Source organism: Trichechus manatus, unplaced genomic scaffold (genome assembly GCF_000243295.1).
Source record: "Trichechus manatus latirostris isolate Lorelei unplaced genomic scaffold, TriManLat1.0 scaffold00108, whole genome shotgun sequence".
Classification (NCBI taxonomy): domain Eukaryota; kingdom Metazoa; phylum Chordata; class Mammalia; order Sirenia; family Trichechidae; genus Trichechus; species Trichechus manatus.
In genome coordinates, this window is record NW_004444044.1 from 6,608,205 (window position 1) to 6,632,871 (window position 24,667).

The 24,667-nt window shown below is 36.9% G+C and overlaps 1 protein-coding gene across 1 annotated transcript in view; it reads left to right on the top strand.

The window, feature by feature from the left end:
* Positions 1 to 24,667, top strand: part of LOC101354356 (transmembrane protease serine 11C-like) — a 71,308-nt gene that overhangs the window by 40,977 nt on the left and 5,664 nt on the right. Inside the window, exons 6-9 of the mRNA XM_023737821.1 lie at positions 5,798 to 5,961; positions 16,413 to 16,451; positions 22,006 to 22,177; positions 23,499 to 23,758. Coding sequence (XP_023593589.1) covers positions 5,798 to 5,961; positions 16,413 to 16,451; positions 22,006 to 22,177; positions 23,499 to 23,758 — 635 coding nt within the window. The remainder of the gene's footprint in view (positions 1 to 5,797; positions 5,962 to 16,412; positions 16,452 to 22,005; positions 22,178 to 23,498; positions 23,759 to 24,667) is intronic.

The window sequence follows — 24,667 nt, forward strand, 5'->3', positions numbered from 1 at the left end:
ATTCTGTTGAAAAGTCAAAAGATTTGGCAACAATGGGCCCACAATCCCACACAGTAACAATAAGCTGGAAATGAGGTTTTGCAGTTTGCCACAGTCCCCAACTCACACCCAATTATGCATATATATTTGTGCCCAACCAACATCAGTCCTTTACTTTACCTTCCTGGACCCTACAGAAATCTGAGTTTACAGCTATTGCACAGCAGCCAAGATGTTTATCCAAACAGTAGTGAGGAACAGAGAACCTGAAATAGATAATAGCAGGAAGTAGAAAGAAGTTCAAGTTGGCAGAAAATCTCCATCAGACAATTATATGTTTAAAAGAAAAAGGGGGAAAAGAGAATAAAAAGGCATGTTACAAAGAACCTATCTTCTGGAAGAAGGAGGGTTCATAGAGAGAAAAGGAAATCAACGGGTAACAGAGGTACACGATTTTTTTTTAAGTCACTAAGAAATGGATACTCCACAATGGATGCTCCACAACAAGCACCAGTTAGCATTAAATAGTCAATAGCTATTTGCCACCTACTGTGCATCCCCATTATGCTAGGTCATGAGAATATAGTAGAAAATAATACCCAAACTCTTCCTTAGGTTTATTATATAATCAATAAAATTTAATTTTTAAGTATATATTACTCATTATGTGCAGAAAATTGTTTTAGGCTCTGTTGGGCACTGCAGAATCTCAACATACATAAAATACTATTTTTTATTCTCATGAATTATTGAGAAGCCTACAAGGTAATGAAATTGGCTACTGGGGCCTACAGTGAACATACACAGGAATAAAAGGGAAAAAAGATATGGGGGATCTACAGTTTCTAAATCGTAGCAGAACATAGCTACCCAGACACTAACACAGACGCCTTACCCCAATGCATACATGTCCAAGTTTGAACACAGTAAGGCTGTGAGTTAACTATGCCTGAGTTACAGGCAGGCATACAAGCAAAACTAGGAAGGCCACTATACAGTTTGCCTTAGTAGCAAGATTCCCTAAAGTAGGTTTTTTGTTTTTATCTGGTATTTTCAGGGAAATAGCCTATTACTCCCTAGTTGTGCATTACACATGCCATGTTGCCACTTTGTTCATCATCAGTCTTATTAACTATTAAAAATATTTAAGCAAAATTCTGTGATGGTATACTGGAGCCAAAAAATAAAACCTCTTGGATGCAGAATGTGCCCTACCACCCTGTGAAAACCCACCTCAGGATAAGATAAACACAGATGTATAAAACCAAATATCTGTATTTCAAGCAATTCCTTAGTGTTAGCAGTTCCAATAAGTTCTCCTTAAGAAGAAAGGGGAAGGAAACATTTCCCTAGGGAGAAGAGCTAACATTCAAGATGGTATGATAAACCACTCATGCAGTGGGAGCCATTTTTGAATGCAATAATTCCATATCCCTGTGGGAAAAAACTGCATGAAATTCTAGCAAAAAGTTTCTGAACCTGTATGCTCCACAACAATAGCAACCACCAACTTCTTTTTAAAACTGTGTTGTAGCTATTGGATATGCGTGGAATTAAAGCAATGCCTACAAACTTAAATTCTCTTTTTTTCCAGCTGGATATATTTTTTAAATACAATTGAAAAATCTACCTGGATGTATTTAAAGAATAGGATCAACTATTAAAATTAAATTATATCTGCAACAAATTAAAATAAATTCTCCAGTACTGTTACTTAAAATCGCGGTAGCTGGAGTGAATACAAGATATAATTGTTTTTAGTGTCTACAAGAAAAATAAAGGAGTCAATCCAGAGTGACACTATTTAATAGGATGAAAATAAGATGTAACTCAGAAGTGGTTTCTCTTCTAAGCGAGTATGAGAGGAAAAATAGTAATAGCAAACACAAATAGAAAAGTTAATAATTGGAATCTAGGTCTGCCTGAAACTAAAACCTGTGCTATTTTATTTTCTTGGTTCATTTTTAAATAATCCACACTCTTAACCAATACCTCAGAGCATTTTACTTATATTAATTCATTTAAACCTTATAACAACTCTGTACTGTAGATGTGGGGTTAACTTTCCCCAAAGAATTTCTTTGCCCTTGGTTCCTGAAAGATAACTTCTAAAGCCCAGGAATTTCGTGAGTAATTGAAGTATCTTTGTGCCCTGCTGGTGCAGTGGTTGACAGCTGGGCTGTGAACCAGGTCAGCAGTTTGAGCCCACCAGCTGCTCCTGGGAAACCCCATGGGGCAGTTCTACTCTATCCTGTAGGGGCGCTATAAGTCGGAATCGACTGCATGACAATGGGTTTGGTTTTTTGGGTTGTTATCTAAGACAGCTTCAGACCTAACAGGTTATGCCAATAAGGTGGCTGAGGTGGAGGCTGGCCAGGCCAGAAAGAGGTACCTTGTGATACCAGCTGACCTGAAGGGGAGAGGGGGAGAGTATGATTCAATCAATCATGCCTACATAACGAGGTCTCAATAAAGGTTCTGAACATGGAAGGTGCATGGGCTTACTTGTTGGTGAAGGACATCACAGTAGGTATATTATTTTCCCATTTTATAGGTGAGAAAACTGAAGCAAAGATAGGTTGTGACTTGCAAGGTCACACATTTAGTAAATAAAAAAGCCTTGGTGGCGTAGTGGTTCAGAGCTCGAATCCACCAGCTGCTCCTTGGAAACTCTATGGGGCAGTTCTACTCTGTCCTACAGGGTCGCTGAGTCAGAATCGACTTGACAGCAACGGGTTTAATTTGAACAGTCATGCCACACACACCCTTAGCCATTATATGTACCCCATTTTCTAGAGGTTGTCATCTTGAAAAGTACATTGGGATACTGGTTAAGAGCATACATTATTTAAAAATCAACCAAGAAAATAAAGTTGAACAGGCTTTTAGTTTCAGGCAAACATAGATTCCAAAACTTATTACCTTTTCTATTTATATGCAACATGAATTTGTACATATTTTTAAAGAAATTTCTGGTTATATAACTTTTTATTGCTTAAGCTTCAGTTTTTCTCATTTACAAATGGAAATAATAATACCTAACTCATAGAGTTCTTATGAGGATTACACAAAGTAATGAGTATATATGAAGCACACATGAATATTAGCAATTTTCATAATTCTGATTATCAAGGTCCTAGGATATTCTGCTAAAATAATTGTCAAATCTCTGGGATATGACGCACATTCCATTAAAACACTTTCAAATTTCATTCTTTATCATCTTCAAGATGTTTGTCTGATTATTTAACTTTTCAAATAAGTCTCATTTCAAAGGTCACTTTGAAAATAATTCCTTTTGTGTTCTCATAACAGTACTACACAGCATTTTTAATTGCTCAAATATATAAATAATACTATAATATTTGAGAAGTAACACAGTATTTGACTTCATTTTGATGACTACAATCAATCATGTTAATTTCGTAAGTGCCAGAAGGTGATAACCAACCATAACTGATCAGCTCTAATTTGCCAACAAACTCTTTGTATTGTAACCAGCATTTCACAGTGCCATTTGCTACTTTTAATTGAGCAAACCAGGTAAGTTATTCTGGAGGCAGAATCACTAGCTGATTGTAGGGGGAAAACAAAGAACCTGCTGAACTGATGTGACAGAAATGACTATAAGAAGAAACAAGCTATTGGGTGCAGAGACCTTAAGCAGGGGTTACAGAGGAGGGACTCTCCACTTCCTCTCATTTACCTTCTCTGCTATGTCCAGCCCATGTTCTTTCTTATTTAGATTACTATATTAACCTGTCTCATCGCCAGCTTTCATTCTTGCCACCCCTATAAACCATTCTTCACACAGTCACCCAAAGGAACTGGAATTAACAAACACATCAATCCTCTGCTTAATACCCTCTGAAGGTTTCCCACAAATTCCAAACTCCTTACTATAGTTCACATGACCCTACTTGATCTGGCCCGTCTCTCTCTCGATCTCATCCCATACCCTTGACCTCACTCACAACTTTCTATCCACACTGATCTACCTTCTATTCTACCAGTAAACTTGTTCCCACCACAGAACTTTTGCACTTGCTATTCCTTCTTCCCAGAATGTTCTTCCCCAATATCTCAGCATGACTCAACTTCTTCTTGTCATTAGGCAACCTCGAAGAGGACTTCCCTAAAACCTTGTGCAATATTCCCAACTCTACCCTCCAGTCACTGCTCTAGTCTCTTCATAGCACTTACCCCGAAGATGATCTTATTTCTTTCTTTTCTTCTTTATCTGTCTCTCCTACTAGAATATAAGCTACATGAGGGCAGGGACCTTGCTGTGTTATACGCAGATAGAGCTCTGGTACCTAGAACTCTGTCTGACATATTGTCTGGACCAATACACATTTGTTACATGAATGAATGAATGTGAAATTGGGGAATGGAAAGGAAAACTGCCTGTGGCAAAAAATTACATTTTTTCATATAAACTGAACATTATTTGTGAGTCAGGAGAAGGTAAAATTTAAACAACTTAGTTCATGTTTGTGGTAATAGAGAGGATCATATGACCCTAATAGCATCAGATTAAGAATCTGTGTGTCTATATTTGATCTAGGAGAAAAGTTCAGGTGACATTCATGGTTTTATAAACTCTTTAAAATAAACAGAGTAATGTGATAAGTCCTTGTCCTTTCCACAAGGAACAAAGGGTCTGTACCTGCAGATCAGACCAGAAAAAACTGGTATTGCACCAACATAAAAGCAGAGAAAGAAATGAGAATACTTAATAAATTAACATATAATTACCAATCACCTAATTCTGTACAAAGGAAATGAAAATAATTCATTCATACCCTCAGAAGGAAGGGCATCTGGTACATGCACCCCTAAAACATAAAGTGATAGGATATATAGACATCAACTAATCTATTTATTTACCCTGGAAAAAAATAATTGAAACAATTAGGTATTATAATCACTCAGAAAATCTTGGCCTTGGTTTCTATTTTTTGATCATAAGTGTTATGAAAGTTTGGAAATGGATGTTCTCATGATCCTTCCCCAGTTACCTAGAGCTCTGAGATGTTTTGGATTAGCAATTGTACAAATATGGAGAAATGCCTAGGAAGAGGCAAGGAGCCACAGAAATAGAGATTAGAGCAGACTAGACATTCCACTGCGTAAACAGTAGCTCCCCCCTTTTAAATTTTCTGGCTTACACATTTCCATCTTCAAGGCAGAATTACAAATTAAAATAAATCCAGTCCAACTTTTTTTTCCCCTCAGCCATTATTTCCAACAGATGAGACAGAACTGACCCATTACTACAAATTGTGCCTCTCAGCTAAAAGAAAGCCAAGATAATAAATGATTCTCTCATCTTACCCATTATATTTCATTTTGTTATCTTCTGTGGACTCTTCCTGCAGAGTCTATAATGGATTTATAATAAATATCCTATAATACATAGATACATTGATATTAATAAATAATTGTTACACTTCATTCTGAGATTTTCAAAATATCTTCAGATCCATTATTTTATATGATATTTACAATAATCCAGTAAATACTATTCTCATTCCCATTTCAGAGATGAGAAAACTTAGGTACAAAGAATGCAAACACCTTGCTGTAGTCAGAGTTGGCAAATGGTGGATCTAGAACACAAACTTGGTTCTCCTGAGGCTAAATCACAATCTTTTTACCCTGTTCCACCTTGTCCATAAAATGTCATTTCCCTTTCCTTGGGAGGGACTAGAAAAGCTGCCAGGAATTCCAATTAACGAAAGCTAGAAAGATTCCACTAAGAGTGACAGAGGCAGAGGAATAAAGCATAATTTAGTTTTCTATTTTTGTTCTTCAGCCAAGTCAAAGGGAAAGCGATAGTGCACATTGTGCTGAAATTTAAATTGTGCTATAAGAATAATGCAGCAAAATTTTGGGATAGGATTGAAACCATTTTACTTCAGAAGCTAAAGGATAAAACTGGGTGTTTAAGTATAGCTACTTCCTCATTTAAATTTTCAGGTAAGCATTTTTTTTTTTTTAATGTATGGTACAGAATGAGTTTCATCTTTTAATCTGAATGTATTGCTTTGTTATGCAAATAAAAACGTCTCTCTTTAAGTATCATTTTGTGTACAATGATAGTTATTTTTAACCATTGTTAAAGTAAACAGAGTCCCAAATAACATTTCTTTACAAAACAAGGCAGCCTTAAACTCAGATGATTTGTTCTGTGGATCTTGACTCCTACCTCAGTTCTTCTGAATGTCTCAAAAATATAGACTCCTAAATTCCAGAATTGATCTGAGCCCCTTTAACATCAAACTTACTCCCTAACAGGCCTTTAATGGACCTTGTCTCCCTCACTCACAATATTGTGAAAGAGCCTCCAGAAAGTGCGGATAACACTCCCTCCACTTCCAGGATGAGTATCTCTCTGATCTTGATAAGAATACGGTTGATGCCTGGCACAGCTAAGCTGGGCTATCAGTTCTCTGCCTCAACAAATTTGACGAAGGACAGAGAAATATCCCTACCTTTACAGGAAGGACTAAAAGGGCTCAATGTTCATTAAAAAAAACTTTTTTCAAAAATCTAGGCCAAGGGTTCATTTGCATGGAACATCAAAAGAATCAAAAAGCAAAACATGAACCTGCTTCTTCTGGATAAGAAGCCATCATGTTGCTGAAATGTGACTCTCCTTGCGTTATCAGGTGCTTCCCTTCAGAACCTTCCCTCTCACAGTTTACCCTGTGTGCAGTTACTTCAAATGAACAGAAAAAAATAAAGCACCTCTCCAATATGTAGAGAATTTGCCACCAAAGATATATTTTTACGAGCTCATCTGCTAAAAAACACAAACTCAAATGTGGAAAAACATAAAATTATATTTCTAGTATTCCTCGAAACTTTAAGAACATTACGTGGGATCCCAGGAAAATAGACTGTTTTTGGAGGTCTTATCCAGCTTTATGATTTTTTTCAGTAGTTTTATTTGTTATAAGGGCATCCTACAATTTTATGAAGAGCAGTGACTATTAGGTACAACATACTTATGTATAACTTGTGCTTCAGTATTGTTTTAACCTCTGTCTGTTGTTTAGTAACTCCCTATCCCTCTCCATTCACCCCTCATCAGAACCTAAATGCCTCATGAAACTGACTGGGATTCACAGGTACAGGATGAAACCTAGCAGCCAACCAGACCAGTCCTCTAAAACTTCATCAAAATGAGCTGACACAAGGCTAACATTCAAGACAGCTCTCACTGAGATGAACTGTGAATGGGTCCCTGGCTTAGAGAGAGCTGTGGCTTATACATCATCCACCAGTGCTATTAGTTACAAAGGAATGACTGAATATAGAACCTGGGTGGTGCAAGCTCCTAAATGAAAGGTTGGAGGTTCAGGTCCACCCAGAGACACTCAGAAGAAAGGCTTGGCAATCTACTTTGGAAAAATCAGTGATTGAAAACCCTATGGAGCACAGTTCTACTCTGACATACACAGGTTCTTCATGAGTCAGTGTCAACTTGATGGCAACTGATATTTTTGTTGTTGTTGTTCCTATATTATCCCTCACCACATGTCTGGCAGTTTGTCGTACTGCGGTAGCTTGTGTGTCACTGTGGTTCTGAAAGCTATGCCCCTAGTATTTCAAATACCACCAGGGTCACCCAAGGTGGACAGGTTTCAGCTGAGCTTCCAGACTAAAATAGACTAGGAAGAAAGACCTGGAAGTCTACTTCTGAAAAAACTGGCCAGTGAAGATCTTATAAGTAGCAGCAGGAGATTGTCTGGTATAGTGCAGGAAGATGAGACCCTCAGGTTGGAAGGCACTCAAAATACCACTGGAGAAGAGCTGTCTCCTCAAAGTAGAGTTGACCTTAATGACATGGATGGAGTCAAGCTTTCAGGACCTTCATTTACTAATGTGGCGCAACTCAAAATGAGAAGAAACAGCTACAAATATACATTAATAATCAGAACTTGGAATGCACAAAGTATGAATCTAGGAAAATTGGAAAAATGAAATGGAATGCACAAATATCGATATTCCAGGCATTACAGCTGAAATAGACAGGTATTGGCCATTTTGTTTCAGACAATCATATGGTCTACTATGCCAGGAATGACAAACTAAAGAAGAAAAGTGTCATATGCCTCATCAAAAAGAGCATTTCAAGATCTATCCTGAAGTACAACTTGTCAGTGATAGGATAATATCCATACGCCTACAAGGAAGATCAGTTAATACGAATATTATTCAAATTTACACACCAACCACTAAGGCCAAATAAGAGGAAACTGAAGATTGTTATCAACTTCAGCAGTCTGAAACTGATCAAACATTCCATCAAGATGCATTGATAATTACTGGTGATTGGAATGCGAAGTAGGAAACAAAGCAGAATGATCAGTAGTAGGAAAATATGGCCTTGGTGACAGAAATGATGCTGGAGATCACATGATACAATTTTCCAAGACCAATGACTTCTTCATTGCAAATACCTTTTTCAACAACATAAATGGTGACCATACATGTGGGCCTCACCAGATGGAATACACAGGAATCAAATCGACTACATCTGTGGAAAGAGACTATGGAAAAAGCTCAATATCATCAGTCAGAACAAAGGCCAGGGGCTGACTGCAGAACAGACCATCAATTGTTCATATACGAGTTCAAATTGAAGCTGAAGAAAATCAGAACAAGTCCATGAGAGCCAAAGTATGACCTCGAGTTTATCCCACCTGAATTTAGAGACCATCTCATGAATAGATTTGGTGCATTGAACACTTATGACCGAAGACCAGACGAGTTGTGGAATGACATCCAGGACATCATACATGAAGAAGTAAAAGGACATTAAAAAGACAGGAAAGAAAGAAAAGACCAAAATGGATGTCAGAAGAGACTCGGAAACTTCCTCTTCAACATAGAGTAGCTAAAGTGAAAGGAAGAAATGACAAAGCAAAAGAGCTTAACATAAGATTTCAAAGAGTGGCTCAAGAAGACAAAGTAAAGTATTATAGTGAAATGTGCAAAGACCTGGAATTAGAAAACCAAAGGGAAGCACACATTTAGCATTTCTCATGCTGAAAGAACTGAAGAAAAAAATTCAAGCCTTGAGTTATAATACTACTGACTCTATGGGTAAAATATTGAATGATGCACGAAGCATCAAAAGAAGATGGAAGGAAAACACAGAGTCACTGTACAAAAAAGAACTGGTTAATGTTCAACCATTTCAGGAGGTAGCATATGATCAAGAACTAACAGTACTAAAAGAAGAGGTCCAAGCTACTTTGAAGGGAATGGCAAAAAACAAGGCTCCAGGAATTTACAAAATACCAATTGAGATGTTTCAACAAACAGATACAGTGCTAGAGGTGGTCACTCGTCTATATCCAGAAATTTGGAAGACAGCTTCCTGGCTAACTGACTGGAAGAGATCCTTATTTGTGCTCATTCCAAAGAAAGGTGATCCAACAGAATGCAGAAATTATCAAACAATATTATTTATATCACACACAAGTAAAATTTTGCTGAAGATCATTCAAAAGCAGTTGCAGAACGACAGGGAACTGCCAGAATTTCAAGCTGGATTCAGAAAAGGATGTGGAATGAGGGATATCATTGCTGATGTGAGATGCGTCTTGGCTGAAAGCGCAGAATACCAGAAAGATGTTTATCTGTGTTTTATTGACTATGCAAAAGCATTTGACTATGTGTTCATGACAAATTACAGATAACATTGCAAAGAATGGGAATTCCAGAACACTTAATCGTGCTCATAAGGAACTTGTACATAGACCAAGAGGCAGTCATTCAAAAAGAATAAGGGGATACTGCATGGTTTAAAGACAGGAAAGGTGTGCATCAGGGTTGTATCCTTTCACCATACTTATGCAATCTGTATGCTGAGCAAATAATCCATAAGCTGGACTATATGAAGAACATGGCATCAGGATTGGAGGATCACTTATTAACAATGCGCAACATGTAGATGACATAATCTTGCTTGCAGAAAGTCAAAAGGACTTGAAGCACTTACTGATGAAGATCAAAGACTATATAGTCTTCAGTATGGATTGTACCTCAACATGAAGAAAACAAAAATCCTCACAACTGGACCAATAAGCAACATTATGATAAATGGAGAAAAGACTGAAGTTGTCAAGGATTTCATTTTACCTGGATCCACAGTCAATATCCATGGAAGCAGCAGTCAAAAATTCAAATGACGTATCGCACACGTACCCAAGTCATGGTGTTTTCAATCGTCTCATATACATGTGAAAGTTGGACAATGAATAAAGAAGACCAAAGAAGAATTGATGCCTTTGAATTATGGTGTTGGTGAAGAATACTGAATATACCGTGGACTGCCAGAAGAATTAACAAATCTGTCTTGGAAGAAGTGCAGCCAGAATGTTCCTTAGAAGCAAAGATGGCGAGACTTTGTCTCACATACTTTGGACATGTTATCAGGAGGGATCAGTCCCTGGAGAAGGACATCATGCCTGCTAAAGTAAAAGATCAGCTAAAAAGAGGAAGACCCTCAACGAGATGGACGGACACAGTGGCTGCAACAATGGGCTCAAACACAGCAACGATTGTGAGGATGGCACAGGACCGGGCATGTTTCTATTGTACATAGGGTTGCTATAATTGGGTACTGACTTGACGGCACCTAACAACAACAAATTTCCCGCCTAGAAAGAAGTGATACAGTATAGTGGCTAAAATCATGGGTTCTGCTATGAGATGGCCTGAGGTTTGTATCCCAGGTCCTCTATATATTAGTTGTGTGAGGCTGGGAAAATTATTTAACATTTTGTTGTCTCAGTCTCACTATCATCATGGGAGTGACAATACTATAAGACATAGCTGATTCCATTAACTTCAATGGGAAAAGTTTTCTGCCCTCATAAACCCCAAAATTAAAGTTCACTATGCTTAGATAACACATTCCTTTAAAATAGAAATTACATCAACAATTAAAATTAGTTAACACAATCAATTTTCCCTTTATTCATTATTTTATAACTGCTTAAATGATCTCATTAAGGTATTTTATAGCTTAACAAAACATAACATACATATGATAATGTTTACGTAATTTAAATGCTAAATTAAAAAAAGGAACAAGTAAAGCAAAGCAAATGATATTACCAAATAAGTAGACCTCACATCTTGATATACTTGATTATCACTGCCATAAAATATCAAGTCAAGATCTGAGAAGAGCATGTAACACTAGACTAGATGTACCAACTATACAGCTACAAAGATGACCGCATACCGGCTTTCTCCTGGAAGCTCTGGAAGGAAATTCCAAATCAGTCCTTGCAAAAGAAAAAAAATATATACCTCAAAAGCTAAAGTGAGCAATTAAATAAAATATCTCATAAGGCTGAATGCTCATAACTTAAGTAGACTTAGGGTATGACTTTAATTTGTTTTTAAAAAATAATGAAAATTTTCTACACAAAAATGTCTTATATATACTGGTACACTCAAACTAGTGAATTTGATAGGTATGAGAAATATTTTAAACACTTACCCCAAATCAGAATTGATTAAAGTAAAAGCTCAAATTACACAGGAGTACTAGAAATAATAACAACATAGATAGACCTTCAGATATGAATGGTCTTGATTCACTATCAAGAGTTTTCCAAGAAGAAAAATGAAGCTGTGGCCTAGCACTCACTTGTAAACAGTTGGCCAACACTGAGGTATGGCTTATGTTAGTAGCACACACCTTTTTTCATGTCCCTTGATCCTGAGACAATGCATGGTTTCATCTGTACCATGTTTTGAATAACTGAACTAATCAATCATTCCTTTGTAAATCCTAGAGGTTGTTTTTTTTTTAAAAGCTGTATGTGCATACAAAAGCACATTATTGCCCATGGTATGCTTCCTTAACCAAGAACCAATCTTCAGCTCTATAAATCTATTTCATCTGCAAAATATATCTGAAAATATTATAAGTAGTATAAAGCTTTGACCACACATAATTCTATGGAAATGTCTTTCTAAATAGGCAAATTTTCTGATTATCTTTTTTAATAAAGTATAAAACATCTTCTTAAAACTGTATCTGTACAAAATATTTCTAGAATTTACCACTTACTGCTCTGAAATTACTCTGACATAATAATGGACATTTATTAATATATATAGTGGATATTGTGGTGCCACAAGGCATTTGGGCGAATGCAGAGCTATCTGTATCTTCACCTAAATAAGCCCAATATTTGGTTTTTTGAGTTCACATATTTGTTCCTCGTATTTTATCTCTTTCTCATCCCTCAGTGTTAAGCAGAGGGTTTGCTGTCAGTTCTGATTCCTCTGTGTCCTTTCCTATTGCCTTCTTTCTACCTTCCTTCAATTCATTTAAAATATTTTGCAGTAGTTTATATATAAAATTCTGAAAGCAAACAGCCTTTGAATAAGGGTTTGTTGGGCCCTCTTTATTAATTATACATATTATCAGGTGATGATTATTTTGCATCAAAAATTACTATTCAAATTGGCAACGGACATGAAACTAAGGAATCGTCTGAGAAGAGGCAGGATAAGAAGGGAAGTTTCTTGGAGGAGCTACCTCTTAAGATGGGTCTTAAAGAAAGCAATGGGCATGAACTGTAGGATATCCACAAAGTATTCAGAGTAGTGACATCAAAAGTGAAGACCTTCAGAAGGTCTCTAGAGCCAAGCTAGAAAATTTCCAAACTGAAAATGTTAATCCTAAATACTAACTTCATGCTCAGTGTGTGTCCTCAAAAGGGCCATTAGCAACACAGTATGGCACATCAAAGCATAAGGCATACATGTTGTTTACCTTATGCCCTGCTCACTACATAAACATGACTGTCTATATTCCCCTCTCTTCAATACACAGCTTTTCGTTATGCTTCCATAGTTAAAATCAATAATGGCTTAAGTCATGGAAAAAGCATATATAATATCCAAACAAAAAATATCCCTGATGTTCATATTTCTTCAAATCTGCATAAAGGTTAAAAAAATTAGAGCACGGTTCTGTCTTAAAAGCCACCACCTAAAGATATAATGAGAGCTTAATATTTAAAATTTTTTTTTATTTTGAGAATCAAAAGCTCAAACGTACTGAAAGTAGATACTTTTAATATGAAGTATCTACTTTCAATATAAAATATAAACTATTCCAAAAATTTGCCTATTTAGGAAGACTTATTTCCAAGGAATTATGAATGGTCAAGGTCTTATACTACTTAGAATATTTAATATTAAGCCTACATCACTTTAAACAATGACAAACGATAAGTAATGTCTAACCACAGAGATAATTTCAATCTAATTAGAAACATAAAAGCATTTATTGAGGTTCAACACTCAACCAGATGACTAATGAAATCCAGCAGTGAGTGAATGATTCAGATTTTGTTCAACCACAATCCAGGTCTGTGCTCTGTTCTTTTGCCTTTTAAAGCAGGCTAGTCATATTAAAGCTCCAGAGCAGCACTTTTTGATGAAAATATTATGAATGGACTTCAGGCTGAAAGATGATGATCTCCGTGCCATAAAACAATTTTGTTACAGTTACCTAGCTTAGTAAGTCCATGTACATTTATAGTTATAAAGTTTTCAAAAATCTACCACTTGAGTATTTTTAAATATCCCATAAGGCACATTCTACAAAAGAACTCCTCTATATTTCTAATGCAAAACCACAGAAAATTATCTGAGAAATATGGTTTATTAACTAATTTAGCATTTTGGAATAATGTAAAGTAGTAAATTGACCTAAGCAGAGTTAAAGCCCATGGTCAATATAAAATTTACATTATAAATGAACCCACTACTACTGTAGAATTCCTCTTTATATTTCAGAATCATAGAGCTCAGTTTTCATTACAATTATCTGTTTCAGACTTCTTCTCTTAAGGAATAAAATATTCACTGGATATTCGCTTTCTGGGGAGCCCTCCTTTTCACTAGTGTAACCAAAGTTGCATTTCTAACTTCCTAATCCAGGAAAGACGCCAAATATGAAATAATGGTCATGGATCTGAGACACTACAGATTCAAAATGTCACTTGGAGAGCATCTAAGCCTCTTTACTAATATGCACATTTGCTGAGCTGTTTTTGTTTTATTATCCTTTGATACAATCTCCTTTTTTGGCAGGGAGAGCACGATAGATTTTTTTCTCACTTCCTTTACATGATACACCATAAACAGAGTATCCTAGGTTATACTGTTGATTCCTTGATTCAGAAGTTAATCTATAGGAGTTCTAGCCCTTGAGTATGAGCCAAGAGACCTAAAAGGAAGGAAACATAAACAGGAACAGCAGTGATTCAGTCCAAAGAGATGACATTTTAAGTAACTTCCCTATTCATTGTAGCTACTATCTTCTACCTCACCCATGTGTGAGTTATACCAGTAGTAAGCTCTGGGATACTATGACTATTAAAATTAAATTATTACTCACGAAATTTCTTTCCTTCTAGCAAATCATGCATAAATAAAGGAAACTTTAAAGAAAGAAGAAACTTTTGTGAACACAGTAGGGGTTCTAAATAATTCTTAAAGTGTAAAAATTAACATTTTTCCAGTCCAGGTAAAAGAGTTTAATTATTTTCCAAAATATTAATATGGTTTGATATATTTTACCAAGCACACAGAAGTGAAAACTAAACTCTAAAGGTATCATGTTGAATAAAAATTACCCTCTGGAAGGAAGATATGAAGGATTAGATAGAAATAGGTCATTTTCTGTTTTAAAAAGGCATGGCTTATATCAACTCACAGCCTATCTTACTGTTGAATTGCTCCTTTTTTGTTCAGATGATTGACTTTCTGGTAAAGGATTCTTTTGTCTGCCTGAATGGTTTTATAACTTAATTTAAGAGTGTATTAACTATGAATTAGAAAAGGAGCCCTTGTAGTGCAGTGGTTATGCGTTGGTGGTACAAACCCACCAGCTGCTCTGCAGGAGAAAGATGTGGCAGTCTGCTTCTGTAAAGATTACAGCCTTGGAACCCTATAGGGCAGTTCTACCCTGTCCTATAGGACCACTATGAGTCAGAATGGACTCAACAGCAACGGTTAATGTTTTAATTTTTCTTAACTATAACTGACACACAGAACTTGACGCTCCCTCTTGGATTTACAGAAAACGACCCTACAATGTCATTTATAGAATTTAATCTTTAGAGCAGCTGGTAATTCCTTTTTGAAGAGGAACTCTTAAGTAAAAACGGCCATTGAGTTTACAGTTCTCTGCATCTCAAATTTGGTGCATAATTGTGATGCATTTGCTCACCTTCTCCTCATACATTTCCCACATGAATTGAACAGGAGTTTGACTCTGTAGGGAGGTGGGGCCCATAGCAAAACTGACTGGAGTAAATAATCTCATCCTATAATATTCCCTAAAATGATCTGTGTATCCAGGAATGAGTAGGCAACATTAAGGTCTTCCTCATTACTAAAGTAAATTCTTTTTGATCCAAAATGAATGGGAAATAGGGTGGCATGCTTAATTGAAGGTTCCAAATAATCGAAACTCACCACACTAAGAGTATTAGTAAAATGCACTCAACACACAAAAAATACACTATATATGTAACAGTATATGTGCTCTCCTAGTTATTGGTATAATTTATTATGGTATATAACTATTTGAGTGTATTAGCCTCATTCTCTAAACAGCAGAGCCTAAGATAAAGGCTTGCTTACAGTAGTAGATTTGAGAGAAAGTGAACGACGGTAAGAGTAAAATGGGCAAAGAGAGTTGGCCACTGCTAGGAGCAATCGTTGCTCCATTCCCTGGGACCTATGAATTGTGTCTAAGAAATGCCTTCCCACCTGACTAAAGCTTTTGTCCATCAACTCCCATCTTACATTGGTCAGTGGCTCTACCATCATTAACTCCAGCATTTATAGGTTATGCATCTGGGAGAGTCCAGTAGATTTCTTCTGTCAGAAAGTGAGAAGTCTTAGGTGCTGACTTAAGAAGAGCATCTGTCAAGCTATCCCTGTGCAAAGCTGATCCAAACCTGTGTAGAACTGGTCACCACAGCTGTGGGTAGGGTAAGAGATGGGCCAAGAGGATGTGAAGTGATGCATCATAAAAAGTATCAAATACATTCAGTTTGATGGTGATTTGAACTCAGATTATGATCGAAGATCATAATTTTCATATATGGCGGTACTGTCCAGAACCCATACCTAGTTTTCAAGTAATTTATAATGGGGGACTTGACATTATTTTTAGAAATCAAAGAATGAATACTAAGATTTTATTACTCTGTATGCTAACATAGAAATAAATAGTCAAGATTGAATAACACGATTATATCTACAGAATAATGATGTGCACCCTAACAAAATAACAAATATTAATTAATATTAAAGTAAAGTGTGTTCAAAAGCTAAATATTTACATTTCCTTTCCCCTTTAATTTTAGACATTGAAATGCCTGCAGCAGAAAATCTTCTCAATACCTGTAAGTGCATCAAAAAAGAAGTACTTTCCACTGAAACTTGAAAGTCAATGTGGTGTCCATGAAGCGTAATGGGAATCCTGCTTTTAGAAACTTGTAGGAAGGTAACTGTAGTTGGCTCTAACTTGATGGATGTCATAGACTTAAAATGAACATATTGTCATGTGCTATGATGGGCAGGGAGGAGCTAGGGGAAAACAATGATGACTAAGAACTTAGAATCTAAAATCAGTTCTTTTTGTTTGTTTTTTGTTTTTGGCGGTAAACCAGAATCCAGTTTTTTATTCATAACGCACAAGGGTAGAGCTGCCTATTACCACTCTATTTCAATAATTGCCTGAATTTCTCTGAAACGTATGACACGCGTGCTCCACTTCTCTACATACAGGAAGGACAGTGGCTGCTTAGCAGCAGGTGACTGTCTGGAGGATGCAATAGGCAAGGAAGATAGGCCTCTTGGTTTGGTCAGTGAACCTAGTTAGCGAGGGTTTGCGTAACTGTCTCCGACTACATGGGTAAACCACATGTTTAAAAAGTGCAATGAAATAAGCAGTGGTTTAGTTTTGAAAGCTGAATCCTTTAAAAAAATTAATCTGAGGTAAAATGCTTAAAATCATTTTTGACCTTTAGCTTCTCCCTCTGACGACTGCTGTCCTAAAGGTGAGTAGAAGCAGGACTAGGTGCAGTCACCTGTGGTACAGGCTTAAATAGGAAAACCATGTGAGAGAATCCAGGGCTGTGTTTTGGGCTTCCAGAAGACCTCCTAGTAAAAAGTCGGTCATCAGCTGTGGCAGTGTCAGTGAGAAAGAGAGCAAGTTTCCACTGCAAGCTCTTGGCCTCACCCAGCTACCGCCTCTAACGACAGACACTGGTCTAGGGACCCAGGGTAGGAGCAGGCTGCATCAGCAAAAAAGAACTACATCTGTAAACAATGAGGAGAAAGCCAGATTCTAGATGTGCCACTTACTAACTGAATGAATTTACAAAAGTTATTTAACATCTGAAAGTCTCAGTTCCAAGTTGTTGTGAAGATGAAATAAGGTAACAAGTACTCACAAGAGTATATGGCTCATAAAAAGTGCTCAATAAGTGGGAGATATTTGTACCTTCTGTTTTGTCTATGAAAACTCCAGGTCTAGGAACTCACTGTGGAATTCTGATCCTAAAAGACAAGTGTAATGTGTTGAGAAGTAAACTGCCTTTTGTGCAAGCAGCTTTCCTGTCAGCCAAGGCATTCTGCTTCCACTCTCCCAACTACCTGCCCAGGGAAAAGTGAACCCCAGGGTTTTTGGAATATGAATGAGGTAGGAGCAGACTGTAAGGAGGAGGAGTACCACTCTTATCTGGGGACTAAGGTTAAATGGGTCAGCTGTTAAAAGAGTCAGCCTCCAGAGCCAGGTGACACTAACCCAACAGCTCTTACAGCCTTCAGCCACAAGCATAGTTATTTCTGAACAACCTGGGCAAAACTTATAAAGTTGTATTAGATTATTTTTCTCTTTGATATGTTTTGACTGGATAATCTTCAAAAAACTTGATAAAATATGTGAAAAGTCAATTATTCCAATTAAAAACCTTAGTAACAATACAATCAAAATCCACAATTGGCAATTTGCCAGGCTGCTAGAAAAAAGGTAGTCAGGACAGGAATAAAAGCCATAGTAAAAACAATATCAGCCAATATATCTATCCCTCACCTGGAACACTGAACACCCATCCATATCAGTATTCTGAATTTGACTTGGCCTATTTGAGCTTTTGATCATACTTTAAACAAAAGGGGGAGGGGTAGATAAGAAAAATCTCATAGGGTTGAAAAACAGAGTTTCAGTAAGTAACAAAGTATTAAAGTGCAGTAATAGGCAATAAAGTACAAGAAGGGTAGGGAGACTGTAAGAGCTTGGTAAATACTCCAGTGTTTTTCAAAGTCTCAGCTAGCAACTCTTCACTGTATTCCTTACAGCCTTGAAACTGACCATATAACCTCTTTTGATGTAATAAAAGCTTAAAAGTGTCATGTAAGAAGTAATAACAGCAGAGGTAATAACAAGGTAATGCTACAGAGGTGGTGGCTGAAAACAGATACAAAAGTCATGACTAAACGAAAACTCAGAATGGAAGCTGATGCATGGATATTAATTAGATTAGCATTCTGAGTAAGCGCTGAAACAGAGAAGTGGAGTCTCCTGCAGGAGGTTCTCCTAGCCCACAAAGAAGCATCTTTGTTTACATAGTCCTCTGAAAGAAACTGACTAAAAGCCAACTTCCTTTAGGAGTTGTACAAACAGAAAAGGGAGGATAGGGAGGAACCATTGTACCTCTGGGTTCTGGATTATTTGTTTTGTTCTCCTAGAGTCTATGAAAAGGGTGTGGAAAGAAAGGAAAAGAAAAGGGGATTACATTCTGTGAGTCAGTATTAGAGCCCTCTCTCTCAGAAATAGCAACGGCCAAGGCTCTACTTCAGCTAAGTAATTTTTATAAGTAGGATGCCTTAAAAACCTGAGGTTTGGGTTGCATCAAGAAAATTACCCAGAATCAAAAGCAATGTACAAATTTAAGGACTTTAGAGGGGCAGTGAAGGCTATACAAAAGTCTACATGACCCTCTCTTTTGATTCCAATGCCTTTCCATATTTAGGAAAGAATATTTCAAAGGATATCTACTGACATATGATTAATAACATCTCTGTGAAGCAAGTAACCACCTAAACTTTCCAATTATTTAAATGTTCTCATTCTTGGTACAATTATTTTTCTCTAATCCAGGATTTTGTTTTTTACCAATGCCTTCAGTGCAGCTTGAACTTCTTCCTTCAATACCACAGGTTCTTGATCATATGCTACCTCCTGAAATGGTTGAACATCAACCAATTCTTTTTGGTAGAGTGACTCTGTATTCCTTCCATCTTCTTTTGATGCTTCCTGCATCATTCAGTATTTTGCCCATAGAATACTTTAATATTGCAACACGAGGCTTGAATTTTTTCTTCAGTTCTTTCTGCTTCAGAAATGCCAAGTATGTTCTTCCCTTTTGGTTTTCTAACTCCAAGTCTTTGCACATTTCTTCTTTTTTCTTTTTTTTTAATTGTGCTTTAGATGAAGGTTTACAGAGCAAATCAGTTTCTCATTAAAAAAAATTAATACACATACTGTTTACTGACTTTGGTTGCCAACCCCATGACATGTCAACATTCCTTCTTGACCTTGGGTTCCCCATTTCCTTTCATCCCCTCCTGCCTTCTCATCCTTGTCCCTGGGCTGGTGTGCCCATTTAGTCTCATGTACATGGTTGAGCTACATGTATTACTGTTTGTTTTATGGGCCTGTCTAATCTTTGGCTGAAGGGTGAACCTCAGGAGTGACTTCAGTATGGTTGTCCAGGGTCCATACTCTCAGGTTTTCTCCAGTCTCTGTCAGACCAGTAAGTCTGGTCTTTTTTTGTGAATTTGAATTTTGTTCTACATTTTTCTCCAGTTCTGTCCGGGACCCTCTACTGTGATCCCTGTCAGAGCAGTTGGTGGTGGTAGCCAGGTACCATCTAGTTGTGCTGGACTCAGTCTGGTAGAGGCTGTGGTACTTGTGGTCCATCAGTCCTTTAGACTAATCTTTCCTTTGTGTCTTTGGTTTCCTTCACTCTCCCTTGATGTAGACAGGGTAGGACCAGTGGAGTATCTTAGATGGCCACTCACAAGCTTTTACGACCCCAGATGCTACTCACCAAACTAGGATGTAGAATATTTTCTTTATAAACTATGTCAATTGAGTTAGATATCCCCTGAGACCATGGTCCCCAGCCCTCAGCCTAGTAATTCAGTCCCTCAGGGAGTTTGGATGTGTCCATGAAACTTCTACGGCTGGTCAAGTTGTGCAGACTTCCCCAGTATTGAGTACTGTCTTACCTCTCACCAAAGTTACCACTTATCTATTGTCTACTTAGTGTTTTTTCCTCCCTACCCCTCCTCTCCCTCATAACCATCAAAGATTGTTCCTTTCTGTCTGTAAACCTTTTCATGGCTGTACAACCAGAATGCTCCTTAGAAGGAACGATGACTACGTCTCACATACTTTGAACATGTTGTCAGGAGGGATCAGCCCCTGGAGAAGGACATCACGCTTGGTAAAGTAAAGGGTCAGCAAAAAAGAGGAAGGTCATCAAGGATATGGATTGACACAGTGGCTGCAACAATGGACTCAAACATAAGAGAGGATTGTGAAGATGGCGCACAACCAGTCAGTGTTTCATTCTGTTGTACATAGGGCTGCTATGAGTAGGAATCGACTCAACAGCATCTAACAACAACAACAATCCAGGATTTCTCAACCTTAACACTATAGACATTTGGAGGTAGATAACTGTTTGTTGGGAAGGGGGGATATCCTATGCATTGTAGGATATTTAGCCACATCCCTAGCTTCCATCCACTAGATCCCAGTAGCATTCCGCCAGGTGGAATGATCAAAAATGTCTCCAGGCATTGCCGTGTGTCTCCTGCGGCTGGGGAGGTGAGGGGTTGGGGGAGAGCAAAATCACTCTGATTGAGAGCTACTGCTTAATCTATGTTCTGTGTGTTGATTAATGCAAGGTTTTTCACTCTCTACATGCCTAGGAACATACTCATTACAGGAAAGGGCTTTGCAGTCAAGTATCATTTTTATTTCAAGATGTCTCATGGATTACACTATATAGATTTTATTTCTGCAAATGTTTCTTGATCTCCTTCTATGTAGTAAGTTCTCTGCAGTAGGTTCTGGAGATACATTTTTAAAAAAGGCATGATTTCTGTTCTCTAAAAATATGTATTAATGAGGATGAAAATCTCTAGTAAAATATACCACTAACCATTAAGGGAAAAGCTCAGTGTTTTTAGATGTATTAAAGATGAGTCAAGAAAATCAGACACAGACAGGCAGACAGGCAGACAGAGGGAATAATAGCAAAATTATACCAGTACTGAAGATTTGCTTTACAACTTGTCCAACAATTTCTCTGAATTAAATAGATATTAAGCATAGTACTAATTCAAACAAGCATATAACTTTGGAAAATGGCTGACTGTTTTTATGTGTAATTCCTTTTATCCAGGTACTGTGTATTTTGACTTGAGTGTGAACTCATTTCTGTCTATTAGGTCTCCATATCAATACTTCATTCATGTTCACATTCATTCACATTTTCTTATTAATGTTTCAAAAGCAATCATTGCTCTACAGTAACTACTCCTTTAACTTAGAAATATTTTCCTGTGCAATTTAGCAACTTGTTATAGATTTGTTGTCTTCTAAATTCAAACATTTCATTCTACCTATGTCTTACATCTGGTCATAGAGGAGCCATACAGCCACAGAGAAAATGTATGTGAGTGAGGGGGAGGAAAAGAGGAGGATATCAATTTATTTTTAATGCATTCTTGTCAGCAAGCATTCATCCCTAACTTTTCCAAGACTGTAGTTTTCCCTTACTTAATAGTTAATACAGATGCATATTAAGAGGAGCTTGTTTACTATTGAAAATACAAGCATAAGCAATATCAATGTTAATGAACCTCTATTTTGAGCAGGTTGTGGACATTGTACAATAACTCCCTCTGGCAACAAAACAGCAGGGGGTACGGATGCCGAGGAAGGGGAATGGCCCTGGCAAGCTAGCCTTCAACAGGACAAGGTCCACCGATGTGGAGCCACTCTGATTAGTAACAGCTGGCTAGTCACTGCTGCTCACTGTTTCATAAAGTAAGCTGTGGCCCATGTGAAGCCTTCAAAGCCACTCAAGTCCCTACAACTGTGATACACATGTTTTAACTACACCTCCAGCTGTTCAACATTGTGAGATGTAGCCTCAAAATTACTCAATGAATCATCAGTAAAATAACAGATGTAGTCAGACTAGATCAATGTTTCTCAATCTCTGTTGAGACATTTTCAACCAGATAATTCTTTTTTGTGGGAGACTCTCCATCACAGTACTATCCCCGTAGTTTTGACAACCAAAAATGTCTCCAGACATTGCCAAATGTCCCCTGGGGTTGGGGGCCAAAAACTCTCAGTTGAGAAGTATTAGGCTAGAGTCATTTACTTCAATTATATAAAGAAACTAAAAATCTCAAATTGAACATACGTGTTCTACTTCTTTCTCACTGTTAATTACGTTTGGTTTAATTTACTGAGTCATCAGTATTTGAATTCATCCTGCATCCTCCTGTGTATGCTATAGCCCTATTTGAAATGATGTTGATTTCTTTAAAGTATATATTACTGCACAAAAAGTTCACTTTTATTCACTAAGGTTTTTTATCCTTTTGTTTGACGCTTCTTTTCATTAACTTCTATTGGTTTTACATAGCACTTAGTGTTTCATTAAAAATAAGAGTCCCTCTGAAACTTGTTCAGCTGTCTCTTCATTATTCTTGTTTTGGAGCACTGGTGGCACAGTGTTAAGAGCTTGGCTGCTAACCCAAAGGTCAGCAGTTCAAATCCACCAGCTGCTCCCTGGAAGCCCTATGGGGCAATTCTGCTCTGTCCTATAGGGTCGCTATGAGTTGCAATCAACTCGACAGCAACAGGTTAACAGGTTTACTGTGTCACTTTAAAAGAGAATTTGAAAATGTTCCTGCACCACTATTTTTCAACACTTACATGTGAATCTTTGATTAGCCTATAATAAAGTCAGAAATATCTTCCTACTTAGAGTTTTTAATGGTTATAAAAAGGATTTAGACTATTTTCTTTATTTCCATAAGTTCACTTTGTCCCATATCCTTGCCCACTTTTCATGTAATCTTTTTAGCTTGGCATATTTACCTTTCTAAATCATCTTAAGCTTTTTCTGGACAAAACAAGGAATAAAATGTAGCTTCCTTGGCTATCCTTTAAAACATAGTTATTCAAAGTCTATTCTTGTTTTCATCATTTTTTCTCTTATATATAGTTTTTATTTTTGTATACTTATAAGCACTGTGAGAATTCAAAACATTTTTGTTTAAAAAAGTATAAGAGCTGAATTCCTATGACTGCAATATACAGGATTGCTAATAAATAAATCTATTTTCTTTAGGGCCAATAATCCAAAAGAATGGCATGTTAGTTTTGGGCTTCTTTTAAGTGATCCAAAAATACAGCGAAGTGTCAAGGATATTAAAATTCATGAAAACTACCACTACCCCGCACACGATAATGACATTGCTGTTGTGCATATGTCTTCACCAGTATTATATACAAGCAACAGATTAAGAGCATGTCTTCCAGAAGCTACTTACAAATTCCCACCCAATTCAGATGTAGTGGTCACTGGATGGGGAACATTAAAGACTGATGGTGAGTTCCTAAGCTTCCTCCATTACATGATTTGAATTTTAGGAGTTAAGAAAAAAATACTCAAGTCACAACAAAACCTCAGAAATACTTCCTCTGGATAATTACGTGCAATGGATTGAAAAATATCCTCAACAACATTCATACAGAAGGTACACATTTCATAAAGTTATTTACCATAATTTCCCTTAAAAATTGCAGCTTTACAGAAAAATATTATTTGAATAAGTAATTCATCTTCCTCCATTTCATTCACTCATTCACTATTCATTCAATAAAGTGTTTTTTTGATTACCACCTTTGTGCCAGGCACTGCTCTGATGACTTCGATACATTAATGAAGAAAATAGGCAAATAGTCTTGGCCTCATAAAACATACGTGTTACAGAAAAAAAGAGACTACAGAGGATTGGGCATTTGGGGGTAGAGCAGATGGGAACGAGGACTGTAGTTTTCAGTGGAGTGAAATGGGTGGTGCTCAGTGATGAGCAAAGATCATTTTAAACATGTGCATCCGAATGACCCTAATAATGTAAAGATTTAGTGGCTATTTATGTTTATATGTGCATTTTGAAAGCAGACAGGTAAACATAAAATTAATTCAAAGATTCAGAATTACAGTAACAAAATTAGCAGAAAATCTAAAAACAATCATAAAATGTACATTTCTGGGATTTGAGTTTGTCATTTTACTTTCAAAGGCATAAATGTAACAAATATAAATTCCAAAACAATTCAAAAGGAAAAAAATCTCATCACATATGGATGTACACACTAAGTATTTCCAAGTATGGTCATTTTTACCAATTACTTGCATGTTTATTACTAAGGAAAGAGACATATAAACTTTTGATTACAATGTATGTTTTACATTGATTTGAAAAAGATAAGTACTAATAACCTAGCCTGAAA